Below are 11,991 nucleotides of genomic sequence, written 5' to 3'. Positions count from 1 at the left end.
AGCGAGGGAGCCCAGGGTGGGGGCACAGACGGCACCTGGGCTTGAGGCTGCGCTGATCTTCGGGGGCTCTGGAAACGTGGGCGCGCGTGGGAACCTGCAGGGTGACAGCATGCCTCTGGTGTCACCCGTGAGCTTCGACGGCAACGAGCCGGGGAGGAGGCTTTCGGCGAGTTGCCTTAGTGCCAGATGGCGGCTGGCAAAGGCACGGCCCATTCTCTGGCAGCCTGCGTAGCCGGCCGTGGTGTTGCCATGCATGTGCGTGGTGCACGCTCAGCCTCGCTACTGGCCGAACCTGCAAACGGGAAAGCAGCGGCCACATCCACGGGTCTGGCTCCGAGACACCCCCGGGCCTGGGGTGCCCCAGGCCAGGCTCCTGCGGCCCGCAAGGAGGAAGCCCCGGGCGAGCAGAGCTGTACCATCCCTTCCACCACTTGGCCGGCTCTGGCATCAACCGTTAAGCTTCGCAGTACGAAATCCGCTAACTTGAAAAAGAAACCTGTTCCCTACTAGCAAGACCATGGTTACGCATTAAAAGTAACAAGAAAGGTCCAGGACACGGTTTTTTCCCTCTGCCCGAGAACTGGCTCTAACGGGAGTAAATCCACACCAAACAGGGGCTTGCATGTCCCCGTGGCTATGGCGAGCGAGATGGGGAGGAATGAGTTGTCACTGCCGTGTGCGTTTCTCACAGGAGCGCACAGTGGACGGCGTCAGAGGAAAACAGAGACGTGTTCGCAAGTGGCATCCCTGCGTCATTTCTGCTGGCACAGAGCTGGGGAGGCTGGTTCGGGAAAACAACGTGCTCTTTCTGAAGGGAGGAGTAAATCACAAGCAGCCTCCAGCAACCGGGGTGGTACTTTTGCAGACAGAAGGCACTCCGTCACGGGAGCGAAGCTTTCTGCTTACAGCAGCGCTAGAACCCGCCGGACCACAAGCGCAGAAGGCCGCTGATGGCGCGGGAGCATCCAGCAGCTACGAAAGCTGCGCCGCAAAGCCGGGAGAAGCTGCAGGCGGTGCTCGAGCGGGCGGCCGAGAGGCTGGGTACGGGCCGCGGCGGGGGGGGCCGTGTTGGCGCAGCAAAGCCGCCCGGCCCCGGCCCCGGCCCCGGCCCCGGCCCCGGCCCCGGCCCCGGCCCCGGCCCCGGCCCCGGCCCCGGCCCCGGCCCCGGCCCCGGCCCCGGCCCCGGCCCCGGCCCCGGCCCCGGCCCCGGCCCCGGCCGCCTCCGTGGGGAGCCGCCGGCGGGCGGCTGTGAAGGGAAGGGCTGAGGGGGCGACGCGGGGCGAGCCCCCCCCCGCCCACCCGGCGGCGTCGGGGCCCGCGCCGGGGAGGGGGCGGCGGCGGCGGCGGCTCGGCCCGGGGCGGGAAGCGAGGCGGCGGGCGGCGTCGGTGACGGCGGTCTCCGGTGCGCAGGGAAGGCGGCGCTCGGGGCGGAGGTCGGCGTGCTGCTGTGCGACGTGGGCGACGCGGCCTCGCTGGCCGCCGTGGCGAGGCAGACCCGGCTGGTGCTCAACTGCGTGGGCCCGGTGAGTGCGGGGACGCGGGCGGTGCTCCCGCGGCGTCCGCCGGGCGCGGCTGCCGGCAGAGCCCGGGCCGGCGCCTGCCCCTCGGCCGGCGCCTGCCCCTCGGCCGGCGCCTGCCCCTCGGCCGGCGCCTGCCCCTCGGCCGGCGCCTGCCCCTCGGCCGGCGCCTGCCCCTCGGCCGGCGCCTGCCCCTCGGCCGGCGCCTGCCCCTCGGCCGGGCGCCCCGCTGCTCGGGGCGGGGAGAGCTGCGGCGGCGACCGGGAGCCTCTGCGGCTGGGCTGCGGGGTTTCGGGAGCCGTCCGGCTGACAGGGCGCTTTTTGAGAGGGAGCCAGCAGTGCAGCCGTGTCCTGGGGTCGCCTGAAGATTCCCCAGCACGATTTCTGCTGGTGTCATTCGCGGGCGGTTCTCGCTGAAGGGCAGCAGGGTTGGTTGGGGGTTTGGCGGCGGGGGGGTTTTTTTTGCTTGTTTTGTGGCTTGGGGGGAGTCTTTCACAGGCAGCATAAGAAACTGCTTGTAACAGTGGGGAGGAGCTTTGGGTTGGGCCAGAATGGTTTCAGGGGTGCTAGCGCTGAAAAGAAATGGAAATCTGTGGAAAAGAAGCCCCTAGAGATGCTCTTCTAAGTTCTTGGCCCCTTGAAAACTTTCAGTGGCGATACTTCCAGCGCGTTTGGAGGGGATCAAAGTACCAGAGCTGGAAGTTGGGTCACGATGACGTCTTTGAAATTGGGGGCGCTTAAGTACAGAATATGCTGATAACAGGAGCGCAAAAAGCATACCTTGTTGAATTGGCCTTGGTGGTCTTACCTGTGGAGAGAGAGAAACAGGGTGCAGCAGTCCGTGCAGCAAACTGCATCATCAGTGATGAAGTTTGTTGTGCTGTTCCTCCTCCCGAGCCCCCCAAAACCCACAAGTGCTATTGCATTTTGGCCCCATGTAGCAAAACCAATACCCACCAAGGGCTTACTTCTCTTGTAGGTGGCTCTGTTAGATGAAGCACGCTGGGTGAGTTGTGGTGTGGGGGTTTTATTTTTTGTTACGTGTGGTGGTCTTTCCTTCTATAGTATAGATTCTTTGGAGAGCCTGTGGTAGAAGCTTGTGTTGAAAATGGTGCAAGCTGCATTGACATCTGTGGAGAACCCCAGGTACGTGACCGTAGAAAAATGCTACCTTCTATCAAAGAGCTGTTAAAGGGGTATTTGTGTAGTATTTTTCCGCGAACGTTGCTGAACGTGAAGACAACTTTTGCCTCCTGATCTGCTGGTTTAAGATGCATTAATTGTTTTAAAGTACATTAATGTGTATTAGTTGGATAGTTTTCTGACTTAGAGACAAGCGCCTCTCGGGTTCTCTGGAAATCCAAAATGTTTGAGTTCTGCTTCGAGTCTGGGTTGTGATTCTACATAGGAATTTTGTGCAGGCCACCTTTCTCTGCACTGCTGTGATACTTTCATACCGTAAGACAGGAGTAGCATGTATCTGTCTTAAAGATGCTTGTAAGTGTTTTGAAGTATGTGGGGTGCTGTGATAAGACAGTAAAGCGCTGATGGCTAATATTGGGTGTGGCCGAGTACAGAGTTCTGCTTACAATACTTGTTCTGACTGTGTTTTAGTTTCTGGAAGGAATGTACCTGAAATACAACGAAAAAGCTGCGGAAAAGGGAGTGTATGTCATTGGAAGCTGTGGCTTTGACTCTATACCAGCTGATATGGGAGTACTGTACACCAGAGACAAGTTGAAAGGTGACTTATTTAAGTGTGACCTTATGCGGAAAAAGAAATGCAGATCATGCTTTCATCTGGCTTCCCAAAGCAGCGATGCTTATGTGGAGACTCCTTCAGTCTCTCTTTTTGCCTGCCTTTACCAGCTGATCGGTTTCAACCAAACCTGGTAAATAAAAATTGAAAAGTAAATCATATTCCCATTAGCTTGGAGAAGATTGGTCATTAGGTGAAGGAGGGATTCAAGGTAATGTTGCTCACTGAGAGAACAGAACCTGCAGCTGTCAGCAGCAGGCTGTTGAGCCAGGATGTGGACATCCCTAGGCAAGGCTCAGCACACTGCCCCTTGTGCAGTGCGGATCTTGTAGGGAAAAGACAGTGGGGACAGGAAGGCTGTGGGAGAGGGATTGGAAATCAGTGGGTAATCCGGTTTCCTGGGTTTTCTTTCTCTACTGGAAGCCCTGAGAAGCCATTGTCTGCGTGTAAGAAGACAGCCAGTGCTGTGCAATGCCTTTTTCTTTAAGAGCAGCTGGACAGTAACTGAAAGAGGACAAATATATTTGAGAAAAGATGCGAGATGATTCCATTCTGTGCAAATAGGACTTGCTCCTAATCTCAAATGAGGGTACTTCATTCATCAGGTCTGACTTGCAATTGGAAGGGCTGATAAAAGTATCCGAATGTTTTGCTTTTATGTACCGTTAAAAGTGCTATAAAGTGGGATTGCTTTACATTGGAGTGTGTCATCAGCTTTCAGTTTAATAAAACTCAATCTGGATCTGATTGAAGGGAGAGGAGAGGCATGGAAATGAGTATCTGGTTGTTTGTGGGGTTATAATTTGATGTCTGATACTTGTTTTGAATAAAGATGTCTTTTATATCTTCCTATTTGGCCTTTAGGGTATTACCAGCTGTCTATCCAGTTGCTTGCTGTATTGAAATTTGCCCCCACGAGTACAGTCTTCACGTTCTCAGAAGGAACTGAGCAAAGCAAAACAAAGCAGAATTTGGAGTTGTTGTTTTGTTTTGCTATTCGTCACAACTAAGCATGCTTTGCAAAACACAAGCTATGCTAAAATTAAAGGTTTTAGGATATCTTGTGTGTTTTGGGGTTTGGGGGAGGGGGTTGGTGGGGTTTTTTTGTTTGGTTTGGTTTTTTTGTAGTTAAGGTCTACCAAAACCTGTAAGTCCATCTCAGTTTTCACAGCCTACATCATCCTTAATTTTGAAACTTGGAGGAAAACTGAATATGGCTCTTAATATTCCTTTCCTTTTTTTTTTTTTTTGTGGATTAGTTAATGACATAATAAAAATAGATAAGACAAATGAAAAATGTAGTGAGTAAAGCTAATATTGGTGATCCTTCTTGAAGTACTTTACGCAAGAAGTTTGATACTTGCTAACTAAAACAGCTGTGGAACTTAACTGTAGTTTATTTTACTTTGAGGTAAAGATGTGACTCTGCCTTTTCAACTAACAGTGTCAGTGGCCTGCTGTTTGAGTCTACCAGAGTGTACTCTGGCTTTGTGAACTAATGACTGTATATGCCAAGTAATGTTTTCTCCTCCCTTAAAGGTACCTTAACTGCTGTTGAAAGTTTCCTGAAGGTGAAATCTGGGCCTGAGGTTAGTTGGTTTACGCCTTCTTGGAAACTGAGAGGTATTTGTGGTGACATCACCGTAGCCCATTAGAATAACTGTTGTTACATTAATTCAGACCAAGGAACAAGCTGGCAGTTCTTTGGTGATGGCTCTAAGAGCTTTAGGAGCTAACAGAAGTATGCCGAGCAAACACGCTTTTGTAAGGTTCATTTGCATAGGCTGTCTACCGAAAGTTTGTTGTGTTAAGCCATTTCAGGAAATAACTTAGTTTTGCAGAGATGTCGGAAGGATTCATACATAAGTAAACTGTAACAGATACATAGTGTGTTGCCAGTAATCCTAGTGTTTGGCTGTTTGGTGGGTTGGTTTGTTTGTTTGTTCTGTTTGGGGGGTATGTTTCAAGGTACATGTATTAGCATTACATGCATTAAAGTATGTAATAATTGTAATAGGGTGTAATATATGTACTAATTGTAAGGTCATTGTTTAAAGAATGCAACGATGACCCAAACCAAGACAGTGTTGGTGCCCAGCAATTGAACATACTGCTTCTCCTGTCCTGTCCTGAGCACCCATATTGACAGATGGGGCCCAAGTCATAGCCTGTTCTTATGAGCATTGGGAGGAGTGGAGGAAGTGCATGGATTGGGAGAGTAATACCTGTCTGTTAAAGGACAGGGAATAGTAGTTAATGAGAGTGTATAAACCTGTATGTTGGGTATAAAGGTGGTTTAAGTATGTAGGATAGGTTGTAAGTGTTGGTAAGAAGGGATTTAGTAATGAGAATTAAATACAATGGGGCAGTTATATATAAAAATATAAAATCTTCTCTGTCTTAACTTAGGTGGGACCTGAGCATGACACAAATGGTATGGCGTAAGGGGTGGAGATTGCATTGGGTCTGGCTGAGATGGAGTTAATTTTCCCCATAGCAGCCCTCATAGTGCTGTGCTCTGTATTGGTGCTAGAAAGGTGCTGATAACACACCAGTGTTCTGGCTGCTGCTAAGCAGTGCTCGCACAGCATCAAGGCTGTCTCTCCAATATTTCCCCCCGCCCTCACCCAGCAGTCTGGGGGTGGGCAAGATTCTGGGACGGGACACAGCCAGGATAGCTGACCCAAACTGACAAAAGGCATATTCCATACCATATGATGTCTGCTCAGTGATAAAAGCTAAGAGAAAGGAGGAGGGGTGGGGGGCACGTGTTAGTACAATGTTTGCCTTCTGGAGCAACTGCTCTGTGTCCTGAAGCCCTGCTTCCCGGGAAGTGGCTGGACATCGCCTGCTGATGGGAAGTAGAGAATAAAGCTTTTGTTTTCCTTTGCTTCTGCATGCGGCCTTTGCTTTTGCTTTATTAAACCACCTTGATCTTGACTTATGAGGGGTTTTTTTCCATGTTATTTTCTCCTCTCCCTGCCCTACTGAGGAGGGAAGTGATAGAGCGGCTTGGTGGGCACCTGGCATTCAGCCAAGGCCAATCCACCGCATTTCAATGTACTTTTATGCGTGTAATCGTAATACACCTATGTAATAATGTGTAATATATGTAATAATTCTAAGGTCATTATTAAAATAATACATGAAACCTTCAGATAGTGAATTAACTACGGTTTCATGGTATGTTGCCAGGGCTCTTGTGCACATGATGGGACCTGGAAGTCAGCTGTTTATGGCCTTGCGGATCAAGACAACCTGAGGAAGCTTCGAAAAAAGATAGGATATGCCCCTGTTCCAGTAGTTGGTGCAAAACTTAAAAGCAGGTATAAGAAGCGTAAGATGTGAAACACGCTGTCTTCTAACAGCTCCAGTATTTGCTATATAGGTTGGTAACGTATTGCTAAATACTAAAAAGATGCATTTAGGACTCCAGTGTAATATGAACGGATGGATACTCATCTAGTAGAATTGAAGATAAGTTCAGTTTTACTGATTTGTTCCTATTTTACTGAAAATAAAGAACATGTCCCAGCATTTAGTGGGTCTCAAAGTTAACTTGTTCTAAGAGACTTTTGTTGACATGGCAAACTTTTGTGTTTGATTTCAGAAGCGATTGGTAGAAGGAAAAAAGAAATGTGAGGAGAGTATTATTTTGATTATCAAATTCATCCTCGCTGTAGCGCGTGGAATTTTGAGTTGAGCCAGGGATAAATTTGGAATGGTTTGCTTTCAGTGGAAAGAGGTGACGTCATAAAAATGCTTGAGGAAAAAGCCAGTATTGGTAGGGCTGTTATGATCTGTTTCTTTCAGTATGCGTGAACATTTGAAAATTTTTTCTGACTTTCTTTTTTCCATTGGCAGAGGACTTGTGTTTTACAATCAGGAATTCAAAGAGTACTCCATTCGATTCATGGGATCTGATGGTTCCGTTGTGAAACGGTCTCAGTGTTACTTGCACACAGAGTTGCAGGAAACACCTGTAAGTTACTGGTTTTGGTATACTGTGTCTTTATTAGCATTTTCAGCGCATCTTTCCTTTATGTGGTAACTGTTCTTAGTGCAGATCTGCATAGTAGGGCTTCTGTAGTTAGGTAAATAGTAATGAACTGCGATGTGCTTTTGCTTCTGTAGAGAAGGAGGCTTGTGCTGTTGATCTCCTTTGCAAGCTGTTTGACCTGATGTGGTCCAGGTTCTTCTGGGTGCACGGGCCTGTTTCGTACTACTCGATACTCTGCCTGATGAGCTTGCTTATTGCTGCTAGCATAATAGATACGAGAGTCTCTTGTAGGGTTCTTATGCTATCTGATTTCTGGGCCTGTGTTTGTAGGGAATGGAAGCCTTGAGTCACAGAAACATTTGAGAGGTAGGCTTCCTTATTTTTGGGAATGACGAATACGTTAAATTCTGTTCCTGTGCAGAGGCTTTTCTCGTTTTAATCAGTGGAGCTTCTAAAAGCATTGTAATTGTAGTCTGTGCAACTATAGTCAGGTCAGTATAGTGTAGTAAACATTCTGATAAAGAATTCGTATGCTGCTCGTTTGTATCTGGAGACTTCTTGGATGCTTGGGTCTCTGGTGTGCAGAGTAAAGGCAAGGTGAAGTGGTGGTCGTGTTTAGTTTTTGTTTTCCATGGTTTCCTGAGAGGAGACCAGCACCAACAATGTATAGAAGAGCTGTGCAGAATCACAGGCATCAGTTAAGAGATGAAGGTGAGGCAGTGCTCTGAAAATATGCTTGGAAACTACTCATGAGAAAGGCTTCCCATTGCTATTCCGAAATTCTAAAGGAAGGCGTCAGTTTGTCTTAAACTAAAGCAGTAAGAGGAGGAAAGGAAGATCTTGGGAAAGAAGCCTGGAATTGGATACCAAAATGCATCTTTCTTTAAAGTTTTCCACTCTTGTTTACCATGCTCGCTCCCTCGCCATTCTGTAGTTACACTGTCTTCTCATAATGAATTATAAAGTGAAGCATTATTCAAAGAGTTGTTTAGAACTAAGACAATTGTCTAAGGCCCTATTTAAACAGCTATCTATTGTATCAAAGAATTGCATCCTAATTTGGGGGTAGATTCATTTTGACAAATGCACTGATGCAAAAATTTTAATGTAAATTCTACCACTGGAAATATGTTTTTGCCTCAGGTGCAGTATGGCGCTTATGTGAACATAGGTGGCCTTGGCTCTGTTATCAAGCTGATGTTTGCCGGCATTTTATTTCTTCTTCTTGTGAAGTTTAGCTTTGGAAGAAAACTTCTGACAAAAGTAAGTGTTCAGAACACAAAAGAATTAAGTGTTCGGATATTTTTTTTCCCTCTAGTTTACTGTTGTTTGTTTGTTTTTTCCCCTGTTCTTACATAGTACCCGGAATTTTTCTCTGCTGGATTCTTCACAAAGAAAGGACCAACCCAGAAACAGGTAGCTGACTGTTTTCCATCACAATTACTGAATAGATTTGTGATGATAATGGTGGAATAGTAATCTAGAGTCAGCTGCTTAGTCCCAGAGAAATAATTTCTAAATGCACATTGTGTGTGCCTGTTCAGTTAGCTTTGAATATTTAAATCATCATGCCTTCTGCTATTAGACATCAAAGTATGTGCAACTCATACCAGGAGAAAATGGGTCATGTTGCTGGGTCTGATGTATTTACATGGATGGCTCGCAGCACTCAAATCTGTCAGCGGTGATGACAGGGGGACACTGAGTAGTACAAACCCAGGACTGAAAGCCCTGAGAGAATAAATGGGCTTCAGGACAATAACAGTTCCAACAAAGGGGAAGTGATTACAAATTTAGATGAGATTGTACCTTTTAAGCAATAACTCCTCTCATATTTAGATAGATCATAGTATTTGGCATAATTTGGCATAATAGATACCTGTATTTACTACTTGTGCTTGCCTGATAATAAGTGCGTTACTGTTTTGGCGGCCACATTTGTCTTGTCCACTACAGATGGATGGAACCTCTTTTACAATGACTTTTTTTGGCGAGGGTTACAGTGAGGGGCAAGACCCCCAGTATGGCAAACCGAATGTAAAGATCTGCACTGAAGTGAAAGGACCAGGTATGTATGTCAGTAGCAGCTTACTGCTTTTGCCTTACATTCCCTACTCGAAAAGAAGTTTATGGTTCCACTGCTACTCACCCTTGAGGAGCACTTGCAGCATGGACAAAGTCAACAGCCTTTACAGAGAGTAGCGTTCACTGTGACCTGTTTTTTGAAATAGCCCCTTCATTTGCTGCCTTGTCATTCGCTTTCCTTCATTTTTGCAGAGTAGAGCAGTTAAAGGGAGAGTGTTTTAACGTTAGTTTTCAGTTGTTGCAGCCTGGACTTACTACGTGTTTATTTCCAGTCCCCTGGGAGTGAACTTAAGCAGATCTGGCATAGTATCATTTCTAGCTATAACATACCTGTGTTCAGGTCATTCCTTTGAGGGGAGGTGACACCTGAAGTCAAGTTTGGAGACAGCAAGAATGTGTATTCAGAAAGGAGTTAATGAAGCATAGCTTCTTTAAATAACTGCTGAATGCAGCAGTCTCACAGCAAAAGTCTGAATTTAAGCACAGAATGGGGAAAGCTCTTGCTGTAATGGAGAGCCCTCTCTCACCTGTGAGGTGATCGCTCATGGTTGTTGTGTGGTTATAGGCCTGTAGTTGAAGCAGTATTTGTCCAGATTAGATCTTAGGGACTTCACCAGCTACTTGGGATGATTACAAGGTAAAAAAGCTGTTCTTAAATGGGGAAGGCTGTTTCGTGGCCAAAGAGATTATTCTTCAGCACGCTGTGGGTAAGAGCGAGATTACATTCTACATTTCAACACGCTGTACATTGTTTGTTTGGGGTTTTTTGTGGTTGTTTTTTTTTTTTTTGTCAGAGCCTGGCTATGTTGCTACACCAATTGCAATGGTTCAAGCAGCTGTATCTCTTCTGGAGGATGCAGCTTGTCTGCCTAAACGGTAAGTACTTTCCCATGCAGAACAGCTTGATCTCCCCTAAAGCTACTATATGTGTATGTTTCTCTTGGAAACTGCAGATCTCATAACCCTGTGGATTTTTGTCTTGCCTCACCCAAATGGCTGTGCAAGGGAGATAACTTCACACACTTTGCTTTTGCTTTATTAAACCACCTTGATCTTGACCTGTGAGGGTTTTTTTTCCTTATTATTTTCTCCTCTCCCTGTCCTACTGAGGAGGGAAGTGATAGAGCGGCTTGGTGGGCACCTGGCATTCAGCCAAGGTCAATCCACTGCATTTCAATGTACTTTTATGTGTGTCATCGTAATACACCTATGTAGTAATGTGTAATATATGTAATAATTCTAAGGTCATTATTAAAATAATACATGAAACCTTCAGATACTGATTCACAGCCATTTACTCTTCATCTGCCTTTCAATTTGAAAGGATGTAGTCATACGTCTTTAGAAATGCTTTTGCTGCATCTGTTGCATCAATGTCTGGATTTTCAGTTAATGGGATGGTTTCTATTGAGTTTGCTGGCTTGGTACATTCTGCACACGCTCTCCTGTGGGAGAGAGTGGCTTTTTCTTTCTCAGGCAGTGAAATACATCCTTGACTTAAAAAAAGAAAAATAAAAAAAATAAAAAAAAGGTCTCACTCACTCACTGTACCACTAATGTTTTTCTCTTTTGATTTTCATTAACAGGGGTGGTGTATATTCTCCAGGAGCTGCTTTCTCCAAAACAAAACTGATCGATCGCCTCAGCAAACGTGGTGTTGAGTTCTCTGTTATTAGCAAGCCTGAACTCTGAAGTCAAGACAGAACTGTATGAACTAACCCCTTTCCTGGGTCTAACTCCAATAAAACTCCTTTGGCTGCAAAAGCCTAATCATAAAATAGTTTCACTGTGCTATTGTTTACAGCAGAAACAGAAGAAAAACAGAGTTAAAAGTTACAATACTATTTGCTATAGCGAGCAAGCCCATAAAGGGTATTGAGTTTTAATTCCCAAGCATATTAAATCAGTGACTTGTTGGGTACTAGTTCTAGAATTTTCTTTGATCTCTTCTAAGTTTTAAGTTACTACTTAACGGAACCACTATGGCATCAGCTTCACAATCAGCCACAGCCTTCTTGCTTGGCCCCAGTCTGCAACTATTAAAAGCAGGCAGGCCCTGGATAACAAGTGCCTTAGCAGATGAAACAACTAGTTACTCCTCATGCCTCTTTGGGAGGGGTGCTATTGCTTTGTGGTGTTCTTGCTTTCAAAGCCTGAGTGCCCACAGTGAAATAAAAGAGTAGTTGTTGTTTCTCAGAGCTTAAGGAACAGTTTTGTCTCTTTTTTTCCCCTGGGTTATTATAGAGACCAGGTGACTCTGTACTGTTGTCATAAGGTATGTTGACTTTCATTCTTACTAGCTTGCCTGTAGTGAGTTGCGCTAAAATGGAAGAGAAAGCACAAAGAGTAGGGTTTGTCAATGAGACCGTGATCAGCAGCACGGCAGTTCTTCTCCCCATGGTGGCCAGCGGTGCCAGGGCTGGGAGGCCTGAGTGGCCCTACAAGCTGGTGGTGGTTCAGGGTTTTTCTGGGTGGGCTGTTTGGTGGTGGTGGTGGTTGTTGGGGGTTTTTTTGTTGTTGTAGCTAAGGTCTACCAAAACCTGTTAAGTCCATCTCGGTTTTCACAGTCTACATCCTCCTTTATTTTGAACCTTGGAGGAAAACTGAATATGGCTCTTAACATTATTTTC

The 11,991-nt window shown here is 46.6% G+C and overlaps 1 protein-coding gene across 2 annotated transcripts; it reads left to right on the top strand.

Annotated features, from left to right (window-relative positions):
* The first annotated feature begins 754 nt into the window (after positions 1-754).
* LOC142028276 (saccharopine dehydrogenase-like oxidoreductase) lies at positions 755-11,496 on the top strand. 2 transcript variants are annotated; one of them, XM_075022234.1, is made up of 12 exons: positions 755-1,041; positions 1,411-1,523; positions 2,583-2,663; positions 3,132-3,261; positions 4,816-4,865; positions 6,472-6,602; positions 7,141-7,258; positions 8,420-8,539; positions 8,636-8,692; positions 9,233-9,344; positions 10,156-10,237; positions 10,948-11,496. In XM_075022234.1, the coding sequence occupies exons 1-12, from the start codon at positions 951-953 to the stop codon at positions 11,051-11,053; spliced, it is 1,191 nt and encodes a 396-aa protein (XP_074878335.1). In that variant the 5' UTR covers positions 755-950; the 3' UTR covers positions 11,054-11,496. The 2 variants fall into 2 exon arrangements, with proteins under 2 accessions (XP_074878335.1, XP_074878336.1); XM_075022235.1 differs by lacking the exon at positions 2,583-2,663 and adding an exon at positions 2,497-2,523 and having other exon boundaries at positions 757-1,041; positions 10,948-11,495.
* The last annotated feature ends 495 nt before the right edge of the window (positions 11,497-11,991 follow it).

This window comes from Buteo buteo, unplaced genomic scaffold (assembly GCF_964188355.1).
Source record: "Buteo buteo unplaced genomic scaffold, bButBut1.hap1.1 HAP1_SCAFFOLD_234, whole genome shotgun sequence".
NCBI classification, from domain to species: domain Eukaryota; kingdom Metazoa; phylum Chordata; class Aves; order Accipitriformes; family Accipitridae; genus Buteo; species Buteo buteo.
The sequence above is the reverse complement of the archived record's forward strand: the minus strand, read 5'-3'. Positions and strand labels throughout refer to the sequence as shown.

Bases quoted from the DNA above. Each gene is read 5' to 3' on its own strand.
- LOC142028276 (XM_075022234.1), top strand. From the start codon at position 951: ATGGCGCGGGAGCATCCAGCAGCTACGAAAGCTGCGCCGCAAAGCCGG. The intron at 4,866-6,471 runs GTTAGTTGGTTT...GTATGTTGCCAG, and splicing joins AGGTGAAATCTGGGCCTGAG to GGCTCTTGTGCACATGATGG. The intron at 7,259-8,419 runs GTAAGTTACTGG...TTTTTGCCTCAG, and splicing joins CAGAGTTGCAGGAAACACCT to GTGCAGTATGGCGCTTATGT.